Source organism: Petromyzon marinus, chromosome 37, assembly GCF_048934315.1.
Source record: "Petromyzon marinus isolate PM22_M1 ecotype Great Lakes invasive population chromosome 37, UKy_Petmar_22M1.pri1.0, whole genome shotgun sequence".
Lineage (NCBI taxonomy): Eukaryota > Metazoa > Chordata > Hyperoartia > Petromyzontiformes > Petromyzontidae > Petromyzon > Petromyzon marinus.
Window position 1 is genome coordinate 11,518,469 of NC_133703.1, and position 25,415 is coordinate 11,543,883.

At 47.7% G+C, this 25,415-nt stretch overlaps 1 protein-coding gene across 1 annotated transcript in view; it reads right to left on the reverse strand.

Annotated features, from left to right (window-relative positions):
* Nucleotides 1–552: 552 nt before the first annotated feature.
* LOC142930114 (uncharacterized) overlaps nucleotides 553–25,415 on the reverse strand; it is a 28,070-nt gene continuing 3,207 nt past the window's right edge. The window contains exons 3-10 of the mRNA XM_076072178.1: nucleotides 22,673–22,775; nucleotides 21,809–21,966; nucleotides 9,834–9,952; nucleotides 7,103–7,179; nucleotides 6,052–6,125; nucleotides 4,578–4,650; nucleotides 2,356–2,419; nucleotides 553–1,692 (exon numbers count right to left, since the gene is read on the reverse strand). Coding sequence (XP_075928293.1) covers nucleotides 1,645–1,692; nucleotides 2,356–2,419; nucleotides 4,578–4,650; nucleotides 6,052–6,125; nucleotides 7,103–7,179; nucleotides 9,834–9,952; nucleotides 21,809–21,966; nucleotides 22,673–22,775 — 716 coding nt within the window. The 3' untranslated portion in view covers nucleotides 553–1,644. The remainder of the gene's footprint in view (nucleotides 1,693–2,355; nucleotides 2,420–4,577; nucleotides 4,651–6,051; nucleotides 6,126–7,102; nucleotides 7,180–9,833; nucleotides 9,953–21,808; nucleotides 21,967–22,672; nucleotides 22,776–25,415) is intronic.

The following is a 25,415-nucleotide window of genomic DNA, read 5'->3' on the forward strand; positions in this document are numbered from 1 at the left end:
CAGATCTTTCAAGGTTCTGTGGGTTCCTCGCACAATCCAGTCTGGTTAAATCCAGAATGGATCGTATGGCTAGCCTGAAGGTTTAAAAGTTACGCAGATGTTCCATTAAGAGGGCTACACGTTTCACAAGCATAGAGGGCATAACAAGCCAGGTAGCTTCTACATAGCGTTACACAGCTGATGATAAGATGTCGCTCGACTGATTCAGAGACCTCGGCTGCCAAACCAGAGCTGGTCATAAGCGCACTGCCCAAGTACAGAGACTTCTCTACTCTCCCCACAACTCTCCCATCACTTATGAGGAGTTAATGGAGGGGAGCATGTGATGACATAAAATACCCAGGCAGGTACTTTGTTTTTGTGGGGCCAATGGCAAGGCGCTATTTCTGAAGTAGCATGCTCCAGGTTCAGCAGTAGGATCTGCAACTCTTTCTCAGTGGGAAGCAATCGCCAGATAATCCGCATACGTAGTATGGGTGACACAGACATGTAGACATGCAAAGATTCCCCCAACTCATGTACTGTACCACTAGGACTGCACTAAACAGCATCTTGGATGAAATACAATTTTATACAAAACTGTGTTGCCTTTAAGGACTAGCCTTATTCAAAATCAGTCAAATTCACTACGGGGTTGCACAAAACTTTCAACATGAAAACCATAGGATATCACATAATCCACATTCATAATTCTCAAAAAATTAATACTCAATTGAAAGTGTGCACTATTGACTTTTTAGGCTGAATTTGAAGAAATATTCTGACAGCAGGTTGCTGGACGTATGTGGAACGTCTTTCGTACCATACATATCCAACCATGCTAATAAGTACTTAAATCAGTTCTAAATAATGTTAGTCAATGCTGGAGCACCTGGATGTAACATCTTTCAAAAACAGATATCTTGGGCCGTCATCATCCTCTTCCACACAAAAGAGAGAATAGTGCGTGAGCAACATCTTCCATTTTTAAACCATGAGACTTTCTTTAAAGTAGCAATCACAGTACAAACGTGTAGGGACTGTGTTGGATACCGTCTCCTTTACTAAAACAGATGCTCCCTGCTTCCCCATCTCAATCTCTCCACTGTCAAGTGGTTCAGATGGACAAGCCTCTGAAGGAACCGGAATGACGCAAGGGTCACGTCCGGCTGCACCGAGCCCTGCTGCAGAGAACATGGGAGAGCCCTCGTCTGCATAGACTGGCTGCTCAACACTTTTAAGATGCCCGGCGCTTGCTGTACACCTTTGTGATCACGCCATTAGTGCGGGTTCCATCCAAGGGTGAGGCGATGGGGGTGATCGCATCCCCCTTGAGACGCCAAAATAGCTTTTCTAGTGTTATTTCTTCTATCTACGTGGCTTTCCCAAAATACCCAAATAATCTTTTATTGATATTTACCAGTAAGACGTGTTTTAAGCAGCTTAAAATGTCGGCGCTACCGTCTCTCCCGTTACGAAGTTTATAGACCCGCCTCTGCACTACTGTGCACTGCAACTCTAATCCAGTGTTGTTGCGCTGCTAGGTGTCATTCAGTGGGCAGGCAGGAACATCGAGACGTCGCTGCTGGGGTTCACTCGAAGTGTGCAGCGCGTGTGGTCCTCGGTGGAGAATGGGGGTCTGGGACAAGTCCGTCGTCCACATCTTCACAGAAGAGGAATACTGTTTGGAATCGGAGATGTCCACATACGAATCTGCCAGCATCACAAAACAAATATTGGCGATGAGTAAAATTCCATCTTTGGTCACAAATTTTCTTTTGAAATGTGAAAATAAGTACATTTAACTTCACATTGTTTTAGTGTAAGTGCTCATCTCAGAAATATCCACATGCAGCTGATTGCTCACACCACTGCCGGCGGAAGGAACTCAACTGGGGGAGCTCTGGAGAGCTCCTCGAGGATTATCAATTATCTTTCAAGATGGACAGGCGTCTTGGAAAGGAAGTACCCACATGCGTATTGCCGATAAACTCGTTGCAGTGCGCCTATTTTACTGCTGGGTGGACAGGCACTGTGAATTTAGGAAACATGCTTTCACCTTTAGGTCAACCCAGCCTTAAATTAGTCTGAACCTATACTAGGTCTCCCCTAGGTCAAATCAGCCTTAAGTTAATACAAACCTATATTGGCCCTCCCTTATGGTTTACTTTGGATACATACAAGGCACAATTATTACAACTAATACTCATAACCATACTATCCACCCTACCCCTAAATCTATTCCGAACATTTGCTCCTGTCTGTAGCCGGAAGGTTACACTTCATATGAAAGTGTATGTGCTTGTATTTTAGATGTAAATTTGCAGCATGGGTCTTGCAACGTTGTCATGTACACTCAGTGGGGAGAAAACTCGCCACGCAGGAAGTTGCCCATGGTGGAAATGGAACGATGAGATGGGCTGTGTGCAGGGGACGGGTCCTGGCATCACAGGACAGTGCAGGGTGGTAAGTGGCCTTGATCAGTGACCATCATGGCTGCTGATTGAGAGCATACAGTAATGTTTCACGACGGATTACCACAACATTTTTTCTTAATAGTAGAGTTTTCTTATGGGTATAGTGCAACAAAACATTCCGTAAAAGTAATCTTCCTACAATATATACATTGCAAGCAGTATTTGAACATGACTTTCACTAATTTTGTACAAACTTTTTGTGTTTAAAAAGGAAAACATTTCATTTCAATATGTTTGTTTGCAATCTGTCCCTTTGAATATTATACGTATGGAAATTAACCAGAGAAAGCCCACAGAAACCACGGGATAACACTCAAGCTAAGTCATTCAGTACTACGTCGCATATCCGACTTGCTGGGGAGTGTGGTATAGGCAGATCGGTGAAACGTTTGTATATGTGACTGAACATCTATATACAATGACAGTCAATACATGCAAAGATGCTGCACTGGGTGTGGCCGGTGAATTGATCAGGACGAACATGCAACGTACTCTATGTCAAGCATACTTGCTGTACCAAATCCTACAGGTACCATCCCATCACCCTGCAGGCGCGTGCCCCCAGCAAACACGATGGCTCCATCTCCACAAATCCCACCAAACCCCAACTACAAACCACTGGTTCACAGGCTCATGTCATAGTGGTTATCATGCTGATTTACCCAGCAAAGCGTCACTGAGCACAGTGACTATTTTTCAGAAGAGTCTTGCCAGGTTCTCACAGGAGGGGGTTACGATTGCTATGTATATTCCCAATTGAATCATTCGGGCACAATTGTTCATGAGAATAACATGACTCATGATGCCGCCACACAATGGCCTAACCTTGCGAATGACGTCACAAGATCTTTAATGTCCACTCTGAAGCAGACTGAGTGTATGTTTACAGTTAAAAAACCCGCAGTATCAAATCCGAGCAGCTGCTGGATTCTAACCGCGCACCTTCGTAATAAGCGGCAAACGCACGACTGCTAGGCGGTCACCGCCCATTTGATGATTTTCGACCTCCCATTATCTTTGCATGAAAACAAATCACTTTGTTGACGTTTGTTTTCGCCACTAATTTCACGAACCAAATGAACCGTGGCCCAGTGAATGTCACCGGAGCGCAGTGGCGACAATGGGGCCTCCAGACGGCGCTCTGCCAGGAGAAGCGCGGAGCGAGTCCCGTGAGCCAGGCCGGCTCCAGTGCCATCACTTTCCTCACGAAGAAGCGAGACGTCTGCACCATCTCGTTCAACACCACCCAAACGCGCGTGCACACAAGCACGCAGAGAGTGACCTTCGTTTAGAATTAAATACTGGAGGGGGCTGCTGTGGTGCAATGCCTAGCACGCTGGCCTGGCAACAGAGAGGTTGCTCGTTAGACCCTCTGGCACAGCAGTTGAAACAAATGGTCAAGTAATCTTAAATTCCCCTGCCTATCTACCAAGCGGTAAAACATATGACCAGTGTGGAAGAGTAGACCAAATATTTTGTAAAGGGGCTCTCACACGAGCATCCTCGTGGAAATTCTTTCTGCCAGCAGAGGCATGAGAAAAAGCAATATCATGACTGTGCCACAGCTCCACAATCCCAATTGTTTTGGCAAAGTGGTCAAAGAATGTTGCTAATTAAAAAGGTTGCTTATGTATTTAACACGTGGGTGTTTAGAGGCCAGAGCACTGAACTGGCACCACCGAGTACCTGAGTTTGAATCCAGGCAGCTGCCTGTGATTAAAGCGGGTTCTCAAATCGAGTGAGTTAATGGTCTCAGTCCGGTCGTCATTGACTGCACAAAATAATGCATCACATTACTGTCACTCTGCACTTTATTGGGATATATTTCCAGCTATGAGAAGTCACAACATTATTACGACTAACATTACTCCCATATGAGGAACGGGTGGGAAAGTCCTGCCCTTTACTATGTGGACGAAAGGTCAATTTAAAGGGTACAAAGTAGCTCTGTGATATCAGATTTAGTGGGCTATGATCTAACACAAGGCTTGTATTGCTCTGTAAGACACGAATGACTACTTGGGGACCCATGACATGATGGCGAGAGCACAGTCGCGGTAAATTGGGAAAATATGGAAAAAAATGCAGGTTTACGAATAAAAAACATTGCGGGTTTATTACCAATACAGTGGCTTCTTGGCATTGAGCACGGAGGTGGGTGTGGATGTGGAGCTGAAAGTCATCTCATACCTTCCTGTTCCAATAAAAAGTGTAAAATCAGAGTACTAGTCAACAGACGTCTGCTGCCATTAATATCAACAAAAAATATATAACGCGCACATTTGCATGAAATTGTCCACGTCTACAACATGGCCGTGATGAACCCAGTGAGACAGTCAAAGCTGGGGACAGCATGAAGAATCTCAGCACTGTTAGATCAGTTTCTCTGGCAAAGACACTGACCCAGAAGCATGTACACATACAAAGACACCCCATATAGCCTTTACCAAACTTTTGGAACAAGTGGTGTTTGCAAGAACCCATGAAGTCCGGCTGGCATACTTGGAGCTGGGTGGCCAGCACCACGCCCGGCCGCCTTCGTCTCCCAAGTGGGTATGTTTACACACCGCACCAGGTACTGATTTCAGGTTGAGTCGACATAGAGGAGGCCGAAGACCGGTTCGGAAAATCGTCACTGGTGTTGGCCATGAGCGGGACCGAACTTGGGTCACCAGGTTCGTAGTGCAGCTCGCTAAGCGCTACAATACCACTCCCCACCACTGCACACATACGTACACTCACACACAAAACAAAAACACAAAGAGTCACATCGTTTATACAGGCTGCCAGGCAAGTGCTGCTGGTATGTGCCTATTAAGACTGGCAATGTGCACAAGGGGGTGGTGGGGCCAGTTCCAAGCCTAGCTCCCTTTGCTGATGTTAATACACGCTGAAACATGCACTTATTTGGAGCTGAGTCTACATACAGGAGACTCGAATTGGTTCAGATATCACTCACCACTGATGTGAGCCATGGCACGGAATCAAACTTAGGTCGCTGGATTTGTAGCCACTAGCCTCCTGCAACACATACGCCAATTTCTACACACGTACACTCAGACCCCTGAAAAAACAAACATAAATTACCAGGGATCCAACCTCAGGTGTCAACAGTGCCAGTGTAGTGTATCTGACCCTGGCCATTGTGAACTCTTTCAGAGCTGCAGGTAGATACCCCTCTTAATCCAGGAGCTCAGCAGTGCTCACTTCATGTAGGACATAGCCATTCTGATTGCCCTGAACCACACAACCAACTTTTCTTATTCTAAGCCAAACGTTCCATTATTGCATGTAGTCAGCTGCTTCTATTTCCTTTCTCCGTGAGCTTCCATTCCGTGCCTCTTTTCTCGTCATATCCACCGTCCTCGTGTCTCGTGCCACGGCAGCCTCCCATCTCCCCCTCGGTCGCGCTCTACTCCTTTGGTGCTGCATCGGTAGCATCTCCATAGCAACTTTCCCTTACACCTCCTTTGTCTCTTCTCAACACATACCATCAAAGTCTAACCTCTCTAACCTTCGCGATAATCTCAAAAACCCCTAAGGCACATGACCACTTCGTCACATTAAAACATGAGGCAGGATGGAGAAACTGCACCTGTAAGATTCACTGTGGTGGAGTTTGGCAGCATTGGTGAAGAAACCGGACACAATGCACGGGGTTGGCATCTCCTACTCATGCAGATGGAGCGGAAAACAAGACACAACACACACATTGGGAAAAGTGACTCAAATCCAATTCTTTGGTTCTTTCAGTAAAGTCACGTAGACAGAAAAATAAAACAAAAAGTAATATATCACGACGTTAGGATCGCAACACAAGCGCTGCTTCAGCAGTTCCACTGCTGGATTATTTTTTCCGCCTGAGGACGACCGCTTGTGTTGCGATCGAAACGTCGTGATATATATTTTTTAATTTTCTACCTACGTGACTTCACCGAAATAACCAAAGAGTATGGATTCCTGCAGTCACGAAAGACTCAAATCAAAATTAAAATCCAATTATCTGTGATTAAATTTTCTCCTTATCTGTATTTGTCCAAGGGTAAGAGCAGATAATGAGAAAGTTGGCAATGTGGGAAATATCCTGGGTCAGCTGGGGATTTGATGAAGATAACGCTGCAAATAAAAATGGAAAGGAGAAGGGGAAGAGGGAGGAACTGATCAGTTGGTGGAAGAATGTGAACAGTTAGACGGGACTCTCCCTGAGAAGAGCCTGAAGATCACGAAAGATGAAGAGCATCGTTCTTGGGCATCAACCCTCGGTTATGACGACGACAAGAGATGGACAGGAGCAATGAGATAAGAGTTGTCATGCAACATGTAACATTACATTTGGTTTTGCACTTCAGCCAGGCAGAGGTGGCGCAAGCCTGTGATCCAGTACTGTGGAGGCAAGAGTTGGCATCACACAAATGTTTGTTAGAATGCAGCACAGCACAAATCTTGACGCCACCTGTTCCATCTGTATGGGAAGGAATGTTGCACTCCTCCGCACTCAGAGACTGATCTAGGCAACCATACTAAAGGAAAGTGTGCTACTTGAAGGTGAATTGCGAATAAAATTACGATGAACGCTTACAAACCACTGCATTGACATAGTTGGGAACCCAGGTAACCGCAACTACCGGTCAACCCGGTATGTTTACCTGTGACACTTGGATCGGACTCGCACGAGTTCAGCCCGTGAGTCTGTCACTCCACATGGTCTCAAAGTGCCCCTAGCCTGGGCAGAAGCAGACATCGTCGGGAAGTCATCTGTACTTGTAGAACATCTCTGAGAGATGGTTGCATCCCTCCACGGTTAGGACAGTGCTCCTGTACTTGTGGTTGAAGAGCTTTGGAATTTCTGGATTAAAAGTAGAAAGTCATGGTGCAGTTCTACAATTATTTGCTCGTGTCTCTGCTGGCAGAAGGGCCTCCACTCGAGAGACCGTGCAGTGGCTGGTGCACCAAGCAGTGGCGAGGCCTTTGTGTTCCTGAGGTTGGTGATCATCAGTGTTGATTTCGTCAGCATTTCACTCGTTTAGTATTCGTCTACAATAACCTGCAACATTTTAGTCAACCCATCATCTGTTATATTTAGACATTCAAATAAACATGCCAACTAAATTAAATCCACAGAATAAGACGTTACGTAAATTCCACAGGTATTTGATAACTAACAAAATTAACGCTCCTGTTGATACATCAGAAGCCACCGACTACTTTTACTCAGTTGACCTACAATAATGGGAACAAAGCAGCATGGGTCAGTATAACCGTAGCACTGAGAACCAACACCGCCTGCTCATCACATGCAATAGCACGGCATCGATACTTGCATTTTAAAGCCACGCTAGCATCAACCACACAATCAACTCAAACCTCTATATCAAAAGTAGCAGATGTAATAATCCTCAGCTCTTCTCTCTTCTTCTTGATTTGCCAAGAAAAAGAATACCATGTGTAAGTATGTATGTTGAAACTTCTTTTGCACCATTCAAAGTCAACTGTGCTAATCGGAGGTGTGGAAATTTAAGGTGAATTGTGAATAAAAGTATGAAATAAAGACAATTAGGGCAGGAGATAGTGCTTTTGGAATATCGATTTGATCATCAAAAGCAGCATGACAAAGTGCCTGAATAATAAAGGTGGTTTCCAATCGGTACACATTACCTACTGTGAAAATGATCAGAAAACAATGACACCAAGCTGAAACGTATGCAAAGAACAGAGTTGCATTCTTGGGATTGCAGTGAAAGACAGATAGGGGAACATGTGATTCAGGGAACAAACACAATCAGAGAAATCTTATTGTAGATGTAGAGGTGCTAACTACTCACTGTTCGGTAACCTGCATTGCCACTAGGTATCAAAGGGGCAGTGCAGCGCTACCTCTGTGTGAATAACGGTTGGGGTCAGACGAGGTGAACTGGATCGTAGCCACAGTTTGGTAACAACCAATCAGACAGTTCCACGTGGGAATGTGGGATTGATTACACCTGGCCACAAACGGGTATAAGAAGGGTGAGCGCGCGAAGCGCGGGGAGTTCTCTCCCTACACGAAGACCGAAGCCCGGGCTGAAGATAGCCAGGACCCTGGACCCAGCCTTCCAGCCCTTCTGAGGGCTAAGGCTCGGCGTATCCAGTGGTCAAGACCCACCGGGCCAGTGGTGGGTCAGATAGCCTCCCCTAGGTCCCAGCCGGAGGACTCTAGGATAGCGATAGACTCGAGAGTAAGTCCCGCCAAGACAGGAACCTGTACTTCCTTAGGTTAGCAAGAGACCTGTGTAGGTCCCGCTAAGTCTAGAGGCTGTACCTCCTTATGTTAGGAAGAGACCTGTGTGTAGGTCACGCTAAATCTGGAGGCTGTACCTCCTTAGGTTAGGAAGAGACCTGTGGGTAGGTCCCGCTAAGTCTGGAGGCTGTGCCTCCTTAGGTTAGCAAGAGACCTGTGTGTAGGTCACGCTAAGTCCAGAGGCTGTGCCTTCTTAGGTTAGCAAGAGACCTGTGTGTAGGTCCCGCTAAGTCTAGAGGCTGTACCTTCTTAGGTGAGTGGACCGTATACCCCTTTGTGTGTTAAGGACTGTGTAAGAGAAGAAAGACAATAAAGAGTGTGCCTCATAAGAAGTATATTCATCATTATAAACACTACATATGTATGTACAACTTCTTTCGTACAGTATAAAGCAAACCACGCTAATCAAACTGTTAAGAAAAGCAAGGAGGGGCTTAGGCTGGACACCACTCGATGGGATGATAGCCGATGGACAAAACCGGTGCCGGAATTGCAGCCAAAGAAGAAAACAAGGGCAAGACAGCGATGAGATTAGTTCAAGAGCGCGATGGATTGTGGCACCGCACAGGGCAATGAGGGATGCCGATGGCATGGGGATCTGTTCATTCAGCAGTGCAGATACCAGGGCTGATGTTGACAATGTACATTTACATATACAGTACATTGACGATTAATTCTGTACAGGGAGTACAGCTGTTCCATTACGATTACTGTCAATCTTAGCTCATTACACCGAGGTTAAAACGTTCCTATATAAATAAGGTAAATTGTTCTAACTTTCTCAGCAGCCCAAGAGTAATGAATATTGGTGTACAGTGTCCACTCATGTGCTTCATCAAATATAATGGCATAGCAGGCACAAAAAACAAAACTCAATTAATCCTCGCACAGCACTCACTAAACACTACACCAGGAAGCAGAGTGCATTAGACACATTGTTTAAGGGAGGATGAGATACAATCCTGAACTGTATGACTGAAACCACTGCTGGCTGCAGGGCCTCAACTAGAGGGAACTCTAGAGAGGTGAGTGTGACAGTGAGACAGACCAAGGTGAGTGAGCAAGCGCGTGAGTCGCGAGCGAGGCAGCGTCCCTCTCACCGTTGCGTGGGGGGTCGGGCACGAGGCTGCCACTGCAGGTCGTGCACCCCCACGCGTAGCTCCATCGTGTGGCTGGCAAAGATAGTTGTCACCGATGGTGGCCGTGAGCGGGAATCCACCTACACCCTACACATACATAGACCGAGTTGTCATTAAAATAGATCCTCGAGTTGTATTGATTTTATGGTTTCAGCACAGCCACCAATGATTTACATCGAGACCCAGTGTGTCGCACAAGACACCCATAGGTGCACATAGAGACACAGCCTCCCAATGAGTTGTGATTAAACCTGATCCTCCATTTCAGTGAGTTGATGGTCTCAGCTCAATCACCAATGACTTACGTAGAGAACAATAGACTATTCTGGAGATACAATGACTCCTCTACTTAGCCTGGCACCATCAGTAAACCTCATGGCACCTGGGTTTCCCCCGTGACCTTCTTCACCTAGCCTGGCACCATCAGTAAACCTCATGGCACCTAGGCTTCCCCCGTGACCTTCTGCACCTAGCCTGGCACCATCAGTAAACCTCATGGCACCTGGGTTTCCCCCGTGACCTCCTGCACCTAGCCTGGCACAATCATTAAACCCCTTGGCACCTGGGTCTGTCATATGACCTGCTGCACATTGCCTGGTAACATCAGTTAACCCATAACACCTAGGTCTGTCACGAAACATCCTGCACCCAGACTGGCACCATCACTCAAACCCTTGGCACCTGGGCCTGCAGAATGACCTTCTGCACCTTGCCTGGCATCATCAGTAAACCCCTTGGCACCTGTGTCTGTCCAATGACCTCCTACACCAAGCATGTCACAATCAGACAACCCAAAGTACCTGGGTCTATCCTGTGATCTTCTGCAGCACATAGCCTGGCATTTTCAACAACCCCTTGGCACCTGGAGTTGTCCTGTGACATCCGGTACTTAGCCTGGCACAACCAGTTAACACCTTGACACCTAGGTCTGTAGCGTGACCTCCTGCACATAGCCTCGCACAATCTATAAACCCCATGGCACAAGGATCTACCAGTTACATCCTGCACCTGGTCTGGCACCATAAGTCAACCCCTTGACACCTGGGTGTGTCCCGTGATATCCTGCACATAGCCTGGCACCACCAGTCAACCCCATGGCACAAAAGTCTGACATGTGACCTTCAGCACCACTCTCCTGCCTGTACCCTCTCATCTCACTCTACCCCCCTCCACACACTCACCTGTCTCTCTTCTCTCATCTCACTTTACTCCCCTCCACAAAGTGACTTGTCTCTCATTCTAGATTTGAAGCTTTCGTGACTGCAAGGATTCATACTCTTTGGTTCTTTCGGTAAAGTCACGTAGGTAAAAAATAAAATAAAACAAAAAATGAAAACTAAATCAAATCACTAAATCAACAGTCACAGCAAAATTACTGTGGTGAGTCGAGAGAGCTGTTTGTGACAAGAGATTGTATCGGGTAAGAAGGGGGGAGGAGCCAGGGAGGATGGATGCAGGGTGGGGGGGGGGTGTTGGGGGATGGAGATTAGAGAAGCTCCTGGGCATGGTACTCATGTACCACGGATGGGGGGGGGCGGGGGATGGGGGACAAATTTGCACGACTGAAACATTGCACGTCAAATTTCATAGTGATGGTAGTGTGTAAGGCTGGGAGTAAAAGACCGGAGATATGAATATAAACTATAAGGCATCTAAAGTTTAACTCGGTTAATAACATCCTACCAATGATTGCTCAATTGCTCAACACTCTCGTCCACTCACCTACCTCTCCCCTCTCATATCACTCTAGTCCACACACTCACCTGTTTCTCCCTTCAATCTACTTCCCTCCACAAACTCATCCGTCTCTCCCCACTCACCCTACTCGACTCCCCTCCACACTAACCTGTCTCTCCCCTTTCATCTCTCTACGCCCCTCCACACACTCACTGTCACTCCCCTCTAATCCGACTCTACTCCCTCCACATACTCTGCTGCCTGTCCCCTCTCATCTCACTCTACTCAACTCCACATACACAACTATCGTCCCCTCTCATCTCATTGTACTCCCCTCCCCCCACACACAATCACTCCCCCCTCGTCCCACTGTACTCCCCTGCTTTTCCTCTTTCATCTCACTCTACTCCTCACAACACACTTTCCTGTCTCTCCCTCTCATCCTAATCGACTCCACACACTCACCTGTCTCTCCCCTCTCATCCCCTTCTACTCCCCTCCACAAACTCACCCGTGTCTCTCCTGTCGAATCCCACTCTAATACACATTCACCTACCTCTCCACTTTCATCTCACTCCTCCCCTCCACATTATCACCTGTCTCCCCCTCTTATCCCACTTGACTCCCCTCCACAAAACTGTATCTTACCTCTCATCCGACTCGACTCTGCTCCACACACTCACCTGTTTCTCCCCTCTTCTCACTCTACTCCCCTTAACAAACTCACCTGTCTCTTCCCTCTCATTTCACTCTAATCCACACACTCAACTGTTTCTCCCTCTAATCTCACTCTACTACCTTCCAGACACTCACCTGCCTTTCTCCCCTCTCATCCAACTCTACTCTCCTCCACACACCATCCTGCCTGTCAACTCTCATTCCCTCTGCTCCCCTTCACACACATTCACCTAATGATATTCTGATGAGTTTTGATGTAATTTCTCTATTCACTAATGTTACAGTTAACAAGTCACTTATATTACTTGATACACTAGTAAAGAATACAGGTTTACCAGAAGATATTCCAAAACTAGCTGACCATTGTCTAAATAACACTTATATCTTATAGAGAGCCGACTTCTTTAGACAAAAGGAAGGAGCAAACATTAAAGTGAGATTTGGTACGGTACACAAAACTCAAAAACTTGTGTCTTGTACTAAAGATGAATTACCGAAGTTATCAACAGAAGGTGTATATTGGATCAATTGCTTATGCAGTAAATGCTGTATTGGACAGCTGGGACGTAACATTAGCGTAAAACTAAAAGAACACCAAAGGAAGATTAAATTCTCTCAAACACAGCTGTCAGCAGTGGCAGAGCATGCTTGCCAACAAAGACATTCAATTGATTTTGATAACGTTGAAGTGTTATGCAAAACTAATTATTACTGGCCAAGACTAATTAGAGAATCAATCGAAATTGAGAATACAAATAATTTCAACCGCTGTGATAGCTACAGACTCACCACAGCCTGGAAGCGTATTAATAAGTAATATTCCTTATAGAGGAGTCACATGCTAAGTGGCTGATTACTGATCCATTACATAATTGCAATACCCACCCCCCACCTCTGCCTCTTATCTCGAAACCTGATGGGATTCAACAATGATGACGTCATCCTGCACTATTTAAGACCGGAAGCAGGTGGGGATGGCTTCACTATTCTGGAAAATCGCCTGAAGATGCTGGATGTAATGACCAGTGAAACGTCGTACTCAAATTCTAAATATTGTGGATTCACTCTTCAAACACACCGCTGGGCTGAAGTAACTAATTGGCGTTTTGTTAACGAGACATTTTTTTACTGATTGGCCGTGTCGGGTGGTGGAGGGTTGCGACACATTTATAATAACGCGATCTCACCTAAATAACATTATGATGAATAATACTGGTCGCGAAAGTGTATGTGATAAACACACATTCACCTTATTCTTTGGGTCTTTCAGTAAAACCACGGAGATAGAAAAAAATAACACTATCATGACGTTTTGATCACAACACAAGCAATCGTCATCAGGTGAAAAAAGAGGGGAAAAGCTGCTAAAGCAGGCTGTTTATAAAGGTTTACAGATGGGCGGGGCAGCTAATGTTAATGTAGGAGAGGGCTCCAACACCGGCAGTAGGTCTACACCAGGGGTCTCAAACTCGCGGCACGCGGGCCAATTGCGGCCCGCGGAACGATATTTTGTGGCCCCCTACTTAACATATTTATTTATTAATTATTGTTTTTTTTTACCATAGCTCAGGCTCGTGACAGCTTCCGGTGTTTGTTGACAGGTTAGCCAACGCAAATTAGCAACGTTAGTCACTTGGTGGAAACGTGATTCCGGAGTGACACCAAGTGGAAGGAAAATATATCCTGTCACCCAGTGGAAGGTACAGAGGACTTAGGAAGTGGGCGGACTCAACAAGATTAATCAGTGACCTAATAAAGACAACAGAGTGTTGCAATAGGAAAGGGAAAATAATTACATGGATAGCAAATAGCATGAGATGGGTGGCAAGAACAAAAGCCAAATGGTGGTTAGAACCTGAATATTATAAAGAAGTTATAGATTATTATTACAAGAGAAACAAAGACAAAGGACAGATATGTGCAATCACAAAAGAAAACGAATTTACCAAGAACAATTTAATCAAAAAGAGCAAGAAATTAAAATATATAAAACATGAGACAATGCACTTGGTGTTAAGAATTAAGACAGGTGGAGTAACATGGACACCAGAGTTAGCTCAATGGCATCCAGAGAGTTGGTAGAGCAGAAGGATATGTAGGATGTAAACAAAAAGACAATCTAGATCACTTTATTCATGAATGTGAAAGGTATAAACACCTGAGAGAGAACACGATTGATAAATTTAATAATTATAAAAAAACGAAGTGCTCAAATAAAGCTATGAACAATGATAAAGTTTTCAAATACCTCTCAGAATATATAGAAAGGGCATACTAAATAAGATCCTAAATACTCAGGTATTGGGATAAAAACATGTAAACATATCACAATGGAAAGCCCGCCTTAAGGGTGACCAAAGCGCTGTAAAAGTGTATGGTAGGCAGAAGCCAAAGCATTGATAGTACCGTAATTGGCCAGACCACCGCTCAGGAGATATTCCGCTAGCTGTGTGATGCCATTGTGGATGCCGGTTTACCATGGAAGAGGTTTGCTGGAATAACAACCGACGGAGCGCCATCAATGACAGGGAGAAGAAATGGACTGGTGGCACTTGTTCAAAGAAAACTGGAAGAGGGTGTGGAGGAGGCCATTGTTCTGCACTGCATTATCCATCAGCAGGCCCTTTGCAGAAAATGCCTGAAGTTTGACAATGTGATGTCTGTCGTTGTGAAATGCATCAACCATATCAGATCCAGGGGCTTAAAGCACCGGCAGTTCCGCGCCTTTTTAGAGGAAATAGATTCAGCATATGAGGATGTGCTCTACCTCACCGAGGTACGTTGGCTCAGCAGGGGAAACGTCTTGAAGAGTTTTTTTGAGTTGAGAGCAGAAGTGAAAGGCTTCATGGAGAAGGATGGGATGGCTGTTCCTGTGCTAAGTGATCCCAAATGGCTCATGGACTTAGCTTTTCTTGTTGACATCACACAGGAGCTGAATGTACTGAACAAGAAGTTACAAGGTCAGGTGCAGCTTGTCAGTGCTGCCTATGACAAAGTCAGAGCATTCTCCACAAAACTTGTGTTATGGAAAGCCCAACTCTCTCAGACAAACCTCTGCCATTTCCCAGCATGCAAGGCACTCATGGACGCGGGCACACCATTCAGTGGTGAGAAGTATGCTGATGCCATTGCAAAGCTACAGGAGGAATTTGATCACAGGTTTGCAGACTTCAAGACACATAGAGCCACTTTTCAAATTTTTGCTGACCCCTGCTCCTTCTATGTGCAAGATGCCCCTCCTGTGCTTCAAATGGAGCTAATTGACCTGCAGTGCAATTCTGAACTCAAAGCCAAGTTCAGGGAGGTGAGTGCAAAAGCAGACAAGCTTGGACAATTTTTGAGAGACTTGCCCCCCACCTTCCCTGAGCTTTCCAGGATGTTCAAGCGGACCATGTGCCTTTTTGGGAGCACATATCTGTGTGAAAAGCTCTTCTGCACCATGAACTTTAATAAGTCAAAGTACAGGTCCAAACTTACTGATGAGCATCTTCAAGCCATACTGAGGGTCTCAATTGCTTCCTCCCTCAAGCCAAATGTGGCTCAGCTGTGTAAGAAGAGGAAGCGCTGCCAGGTTTCTGGCAGCAAGGAGTAAGTAAGAGAATCCTATGTTCTGAAGAACCGTTCATGTTCTGAACTGTTATTAATAAAGATTGAGAAGATTGGATCAGTTGTACTTTTTTTTGAATACTTGATGCGGACAAGCCTCACCCAGACTCTACCTCCAGCGGCCCCCAGGTAAGTTGAGTTTGAGACCCCTGGTCTAGACCAATCAAAGAGCTGTTTACAAAGGTTTAGAGATGGGCGGGGCAGCTAATGTTAATGTAGGAAAGGTCCCCGTACCCAGCAGTAGGTCTGCACCAATCAAAGAGCTGTTTACAAAGGTTTAGAGATCTAGTCCCCTTCATACACAATCACCTGTCTCTCTCCTCTCACCTCACTCTAGGCCACACTCACCTATTTTTCATCAAATCCCACTGTACTCCCCTCCACACACTCCCCTGACTCTCCCCTTTCACCTCACTCTTCTCCCCTCCAGACTGACCTGTCTCCCCCTCTCAACCCACTCCACTCTGCTCCACACTCACCAGTCTCTCCCCTCATTTCAATGTACTCACCTCCACACACTCACTGTCGCTCCTCTCGAATCCCACTCTACGCCCCTCCACACACTCTGCTTCCTATGTCCCCTATCATCCACTGTACTCCTCTCCGCACTCACCTATCTCCCCCCTCTCATCTCACTACTCCTCACAACACACTGCCCTGTCTCCCCCTCTCATCCCACTCTACTCCCCTCAATAAACTCATCCCTCTCTCCCCGCTCATCCCCCTCTACGCCCCTCCACACACTCTGCTTCCTCTGTCCCCTCTCATCCACTGACTCCATCTCCACACACTTCCCTGCCTCTCCCCTTTCACCTCACTTCTCCCCTCCAGACTCACCTGTCTCCCCCTCTCAACCCACTCGACTCCGCTCCACACACCAACCTTTCTCACCCACCTCATCCCAGTCCATGCCCCTCCACACACTCCTCTGCCTCCTACCTCTCATCTCACTCTACTCCTCTCCATACATTCACTTGTCTCTCCCCAATCAACCCATTCACTCTACTCCCCATCACATGCAAGAACCTGTCTCTACCCTCTCATCTCACTCTAGGCCACACTCGCCTGTTTTTCCCCTCATCCCACTGTACTCCCCTCCCCACACTCACCATCACTCCCCTCTTATCCAACTGTACTACTCTCCACACACTCCCCTGCCTCTCTTTGAACTCTACTCCCCTCCACAAACTCACCTGTGTCTCCCTTATCGTCTTAACTATACCACACTCCACACTCACCAGTCTCTCCCCTCATTTCCATGTACTCCCCTCCACACACTCTCTGTCGCTCCTCTTGAATCCCCCTCTACGCCGCTCCACAAACTCCGCTTCCTCTGTACTCTCATCCACTGTGCTCCCCTCCCCACACTCACTAGTCTCTCCCCTTTCATCACACTCTACTCCCCTCACACTAATTCATCTCTCTCCCCTCATCTCACTCTAGGCCACACTCAGCTGTCTCTCTCCCCTCTCATCTTACTCTAGGCCACACTCAGCTGTCTCTCTCTCCTCTCATCTCACTCGAGGCCACACTCAGCTGTCTCTCTCCCCTCATCTCATTCTACTCCTCTCCCCACACTCACTGTCACTCCCCTCTCATACCACTGCAGTCCCCTCCACACTCCCCTGCCTCTACCCTTTCACCTCACTCGACTCCACTCCACACACTCATCTGTCTCGCCCCTTTCATCTAACTCTACTCCCTACTATACACTAACCTGTCTCCCCCTCTCATCCCACTCTACTCCACTCCACGAACTCACTTGTCTCTCCCGTCTCATCTCACTCTAGTCCACACTCATCTGTATCTCCCATCTCATCTCACTACTCTTCATACACTTACTGTCACTCCCCTCTCATCCCACTCTACTCCCCTGCCTCTCCCCTTTCATCTAGCGCTACTACCCTCGACACTCACCTGTCTCCTCCTCTCATACCACTCGACTCCGCTCCACACTCACCTAACCCCTCTCATCCCACTCTACTCCCTCAACAAACTCACCTGACCCTCTTATCTCACTCTACTCACCTTCACACACTTAACTGCCTCTCCCCTCTCATCTCACTCTACTCCCCTCCACACTCACCAGTCTCTCGCCTCATCCTAATGTTCTCCCCTCCACACACCCAGTCACTCCTCTCTCATCCCACTGTACTCTCCTCCACACACTCACCTGCCTCTCCACTTCCAACTTACTCTACTCCTCTCCACACACTCACATGTCTCGCCCCTTTTATCTAACTCTACTCCCTACCATACACTAACCTGTTTCTCCCCTCTCATCTCACTCTAGGCCACAATCACCTGTCTCTCTCCTTTCATCTCACTCGAGGCCACACTCAGCTGTCTCTCTCCCCTCTCATCTCACTCTAGGCCACACTCAGCTGTCTCCTCTCATCTCACTCAAGGCCACACTCAGCTGTCTCTCTCCCCTCTCATCTCACTCTAGGCCACACTCAGCTGTCTCTCTCCCCTCTCATCTCACTCTAGGCCACACTCAGCTGTCTCTCTCCCCTCTCATCTCACTCTAGGCCACACTCAGCTGTCTCTCTCTCCTTCATCTCATTCTACTCCTCTCCCCACACTCACTGTCACTCCCCTCTCATACCACTGCAGTCCCCTCCACACACTCCCCTGCCTCTACCCTTTCACCTCACTCAACTCCACTCCACACACTCACCTGTCTCGCCCCTTTCATCTAACTCTAATCCCTACCATAAACTAACCTGTCTCCCCCTCTCATCTCACTCTACTCCTCTCCACGAACTCACTTGTCCCTCCCATCTCATCTCACTCTAGTCCACACTCATCTGTATCTCCCATCTCATCTCACTACTCCTCTTCATACACTCACTGTCACCCCCCTCTCATCCCACTGTACTCCCCTCCACAAACTCACCCATCTCTCCCCTCTCATCTCACTCAAATCCGCTCCACACTCACCTGTCTCTCCCCTCATCTCAATGTACTCCTCTCCACACACTCAGTCACTAACCTCTCATCCCACTGTACTCCCCCCTAACACACTCCCCTGCCTCTCCCCTTTGACCTCACTCTACTCCACTCCACATACTCACCTGTCTCCCCCTCTCATCCCAATCTACTCCCCTCCACAAAGTCACCCGTCTCTCCCCGCTCATCTCTCTCTACTCCTCTCCACACACTATCCTGCCTCTCTCCCCTCTCTTCTAACTCTACTCCCCTCCACAAACTCACCTGTCTCTACCCTCTCTTCTCACTCCACTCTGCTCCACACTCACCAGTATCTCCCCTCATTTCAATGTACTCACCTCCACACACTCACTGTCGCTCCTCTCGAATCCCACTCTACGCCCCTCCACACACTCTGCTTCCTATGTCCCCTATCATCCACTGTACTCCTCTCCACACACTCACCTATCTCCCCCCTCTCATCTCACTACTCCTCACAACACACTGCCCTGTCTCCCCCTCTCATCCCACTCTACTCCCCTCAATAAACTCATCCCTCTCTCCCCGCTCATCCCCCTCTACGCCCCTCCACACACTCTGCTTCCTCTGTCCCCTCTCATCCACTGTACTCCACCTCCACACACTTCCCTGCCTCTCCCCTTTCACCTTACTTCTCCCCTCCAGACTCACCTGTCTCCCCCTCTCAACCCACTCGACTCTGCTCCACACACTCACCTTTCTCACCCACCTCATCCCAGTCCATGCCCCTCCACACACTCCTCTGCCTCCTACCTCTCATCTCACTCTATTCCTTTCCATAAATTAACTTGTCTCTCCCCAATCAACCCATTCACTCTACTCACTATCACATGCAAGAACCTGTCTCTACCCTCTCATCTCACTCTAGGCCACACTCGCCTGTTTTTCCCCTCATCCCACTGTACTCCCCTCCCCACATTCACCGTCACTGCCCTCTTATCCAACTGTACTACTCTCCACACACTCCCCTGCCTCTCTTTGAACTCTACTCCCCTCCACAAACTCACCTGTGTCTCCCTTATCGTCTAACTATACCACACTCCACACTCACCAGTCTCTCCCCTCATTTCCATGTACTCCCCTCCACACACTCACTGTCGCTCCTCTTGAATCCCCCTCTACGCCGCTCCACAAACTCCGCTTCCTCTGTACTCTCTCATCCACTGTGCTCCCCTCCCCACACTCACTAGTCTCTCCCCTTTCATCACACTCTACTCCCCTCACACACTAATCCATCTCTCTCCCCTCATCTCACTCTAGGCCACACTCAGCTGTCTCTCTCCCCTCTCATCTTACTCTAGGCCACACTCAGCTGTCTCTCTCTCCTCTCATCTCACTCGAGGCCACACTCAGCTGTCTCTCTCCCCTCATCTCATTCTACTCCTCTCCCCACACTCACTGTCACTCCCCTCTCATACCACTGCAGTCCCCTCCACACTCCCCTGCCTCTACCCTTTCACCTCACTCGACTCCACTCCACACACTCACCTGTCTCGCCCCTTTCATCTAACTCTACTCCCTACTATACACTAACCTGTCTCCCCCTCTCATCCCACTCTACTCCACTCCACGAACTCACTTGTCTCTCCCGTCTCATCTCACTCTATTCCACACTCATCTGTATCTCCCATCTCATCCCACTACTCCTCTTCATACACTCACTGTCACTCCCCTCTCATCCCACTCTACTCCCCTCCACAAACTCACCCATCTCTCCCCTCTCATCTCACTCAAATCTGCTCCACACTCACCTGTCTCTCCCCTCATCTCAATGTACTCCTCTCCACACACTCACAGTCACTAACCTCTCATCCCACTGTACTCCCCTCACACACTCCTCTGCCACTCCCCTTTGACCTCACTCTACTCCACTCCACATACTCACCTGTCTCCCCCTCTCATCCCAATCTACTCCCCTCCACAAAGTCACCTGTCTCTCCCCGCTCATCTCTCTCTACTCCTCTCCACACACTATCCTGCCTCTCTCCCCTCTCTTCTAACTCTACTCCCCTCCACAAACTCACCTGTCTCTACCCTCTCTTCTCACTCCACTCTGCTCCACACTCACCAGTCTCTCCCCTCATTTCAATGTACTCACCTCCACACACTCACTGTCGCTCCTCTTGAATCCCACTCTACGCCCCTCCACACACTCTGCTTCCTATGTCCCCTATCATCCACTGTACTCCTCTCCACACACTCACCTATCTCTCCCCTCTCATCTCACTACTCCTCAGAACACACTGCCCTGTCTCCCCCTCTCATCCCACTCTACTCCCCTCAATAAACTCATCCCTCTCTCCCCGCTCATCCCCCTCTACGCCCCTCCATACACTCTGCTTCCTCTGTCCCCTCTCATCCACTGTACTCCACCTCCACACACTTCCCTGCCTCTCCCCTTCTATCTTACGCTACTCCTCTCCAAACACTCACCTGACACCCACTCTCGTCCCACTCGACTCCTCTCCACACACTCCCTTGTCTCTCCCCTCTCATCCCACTCGATTCGCCCCCACAAACTCACCTGTCGCTCCCCTCTAATCCCACTAGACTCCCATCCACACAATTGTATCTTACCTCTCATCTCACTGCACCCCTCCACACACTCCTCTGCCTCTCCATTTTCACCTCCCTCAAATCGGCTCCACACACTCACCTGTCTCACCCCTCTCATTCCCCTCTACTCCCCTCAGAAAAATCACCTGTCTCCTCTCATCTCACTCTACTCTCCTCCACACACTCAACGCCTCTAAACTCTCATCCCACTCTACTCCCCTCCACAAACTCACCCGTCTCTCCCCGCTCATCTCACTCTACTCAGCTCTACACTCACCAGTCTCTCCCCTCATCTCAATGTACTCCCCTCCACACACTCACTGTCGCTCCTCTGGAATCCCACTCTACGCCCCTCCACACACTCTGCTTCCTCTGTCCCCTCTCATCCCACTCTACTATCCTCCACACACTCCCCTTCAATCTTACTCTACTCCCCTCCACAAACTCACCTGTTTCTTCCCTGCGAGTTCGCGTTGCATTGTAGCCATGCCAGTTGCCCCGGGGAGCGCCAGGACCTGCGCGCAGTTTCAGGTAGGCGAGTGGCGCCGCTGGTGTTGAGTTCCCACCACACTCGCCGCGCCACAGCTGGGTGCAGACCCCAGCTGCGCTGTAGGGGCGGGGGGCAGACACAGAGAGAAGCAGATGCTCGCCGATTGATTCGCTGCTGGGTGGACGTGGCAGCGCATCGACGTGCAGAGGGGGAGCACAGGAGGGAGGAACAGGATCAGGATCTGCCCGAGCAGACTGCCACCACAGGGAGTTCATGGAATATTCTTGATTCCTCACGGGATACGGTTGTTCTTGCTCTATTTTACCCTTGCAAATGCTTCCAAGCTCCTCTCTCGAGTCCTCACCTGGTGACATAAAATCAACTCTGGGACACTTAAGAATCGTGTCTGGTTCACAGGTGTGTTTCTGGGTCGTGCCGCGAGGCGTGGTTCAGCACGATGAGCGACGTCTTGCTCCACGTGTTGGGAGCTCGTGCAGGAACTGTGGGGAAGGCGGTGTTGGTGGGCGGGGACAATCGGGGTGCGACGGCTTCACGAGTAGCGAGACAACAACATATGATGAGGACGCCTGTCTCCATGGCTGCATCGCATCGTAACAGCAATGCCGGCGATTGAACTAAGACACGGTGAGGCGGGTGCCGCCACATTTGGATGTTTGACGACAAATTCCATTACTCGTCACAGATTAGCATCATGTGGGAGGAAACCGGAGACCCCGGGAGAAAACCTGCCATGTGTAAGTGGAGACAAGAGGCTGATATTTAGGAATCCACTGCACACGTATCACGTGTCGCTGTGCACCACCTGCCCTTCCCGCACGCGTTCTGGGAGTAGCCGGTGAGCCGGTGGCTCCATGCGCCGGCGACGATCGTGCAGATCGACTCTCCGCCACCGGGGGGTCCTGGTCCTGAAACAACAACAACAAACACCAAGATTCCCCCATAGCCTCAATGCTACGTTGGGGCAAGTGCCGAGTTGAAACCACGTGCTGAGTCTGTATGGTGTCTCCCTTTTTTGCAGAGTGTAGAGTGTGAGCGAGTATATATGTGTTTGGGAGCGTGTCTGAGTGTGTGATAATGTACAAGTGTTTGCGAGTGGGGAGCAGTAGCGTAGTGGCGTGAACCCAGCGAACCGAGTTCTATTCCTGCTCACGACCATTATCAGTGACAAATATACAAACCTGTTCCGAGCCTCCCCTAAATCAGCCTTAAATGAGTACAGGCAGTTCCTGGATAACGGAAGACCCGACTTTATGAAAATGAATTTTGATTTAAAGCTTTCGTGACTGCAGGGATTCATATTCTTGGTTCTTTTAGTGAGAATTTTATTGTTTTATGAAAATGCTCTGATAAATGCATTAAAAAATTAAGATGCAGAAATGTTTGCATAAGTTAAGCAAGCGCAAATAGTGCAGCGCGGTGAGGTTGCGGATGAATACCGCGGAGGGACGCATAAGGCACGCCGCCTTACGCCTCACTCCACCAAAACGCCTCCTTCACCAAGCCCCACCACGATTATGGGCAATGTAATTTGTGTATACCATTACATTATTGTTTTCTATGCTTCGAATTATCTTTTCCCCCATGTTTCTATTGTTAGGTTTTTACTGTATTTAATGTGCGTGCATGTGTGTGCGTGTGTATGTAAAGTCTAGGCCTAGCCTAATGCACGGTAAACAAACATTCGGAAGTGACTGCTTTCTGTTAACGATTTTTATTAAAATGTTTCGTGGTATTCATAAACAATTGGATCCAGAATATGTTCCATTAGTTTAATTATGGGTAGTGTTATTCGATTAAATGAAAAACGAATATGAAGTGCAGAGTATGTAGAGCAATAGAATATAGGTAGCAATAGAAAACAGCGCAATACAGTCCTGAGGGAAAACGAACTAGTATTCAGGTAGGGGAGGCACAACTATTTCTGGCTATTGGATTTTAGCTTCATTTCAGGGAAAAATGGTTCAGATACTGACATATGGAAAATTCGGGTTACGGATCGTTCTCAGGAACCTAACCCTTTCGTAACCCGGGGACGACATGTACCTGGTGCTGTGTGTAAAACATCAGCACTGGGGAGACTAAGCCAGGTGTGGTGTTGGCCACCCACCCTCTCGTGTGATGTGTCGACCTTCACAGGTGCTCTCGAACAGCACTTTTCCCAGGTAGCGTTTGTCTGCAGATTGCCTGATATGATATAATCACAACTTTCTGGACCACAGAGGACGCGTGCTGCAGGATTGGAAGGATACCTTAGTGGTCCCCCTCTATAAGGGGGACCGTACTACCGGAGCATCTTCCTACTCAGCGTGCCGGGAAAGGTCCTAGCAAAAAAATGTTCAACATCGCCCTCTCGCCAAACACACCGAGGAAAGGCTTGCAGTGCCCGAGTGTGGTTTCAGACGGGGCGGCCTGCACGGATGTAGTATTCTCTGTCCGTCTGCTATAGCAGCAGCAGATGCAGCCAAAGCAGCTCCACTTCTCAGGAAGAAATGCGAACTTGGCTTCCGATGAGGTGGACTCGCCGTGTTCATGATGCAGGTGGTGTCCACCTCCATGAAAACAACCCCTCAGTGTAATAGGGTTTTTCCCCTTTTTTCTGGCAACGAAACTGAAACCTTTTTACAAGGATTCATGTCTGGTCGAGCACCAATTGGGTCGAGGCTCGAAACAAAGCCGTCCCTTGGTGTGGACCAATCAGTTTCAAGGACAATGCATATATTATCATAGTATGTTTTCCTGTTTGCATTTTGACTGCAAGTATTGTGGTTAATGCAGACATGAATCCTTGTAAAAAGGTTTCAGTTTCGTTGCCAGAAAAAAGGGGAAAAACCCTATTATTATATTTTGGTACTGGCAAAGGAGGTCTAATGATGTAGATGCTAACCCCTCAGTGTTTAGTGGCAGCAGTAGTAGAGGAAGGCACGCCATAAAGGAGCGCGCGTGACAGAGGGGAGCACAGAAATTGTTATAACAGTTTATTATAGTCATGAATAATGTTACCATCTTCGAAATATTATCGTTGTTTATCAAGTAGAATGCAATGTTGTTCATTTTATCATAGTTTATTGTTCTAAACAATGTTAAGAATGTTATAAAGGTTGTCAATGTTGAAATAGAAGAATGCAATGTTGTTAATGTCGATTTAGTTCATAATACAGTTGACTCAATTATCCGCTTGCGATTTATCCGATTTGAGGATTAACCACGCACTTGATATTGACACAAATTAAAAACTCATGGATGTTTCCCTTAATCCCAAATTAATAATCTAAAAACAGTGATACACTTATTCATGGAAGTGTTTATTACAAGTCACGTGCTCCGGTTAATCTGAAATCCATGTGATCGCCCCTACGGTACAGTAGTTGCATATCTTTACAACAGTGGGCGGAGTTTGATGTTGATTGGCGTGGCTCTGCTTCTGTCCACTTAGTGGGCCGAGTCTTCTGCGCGGGAGCAGGAAAGTTATCCCTGAGCATGTGCATCGTTCGGTCGATCGTTAGCATTTGTTCTAAATCAAATACTTTTGTAACAAAAAACAAGAT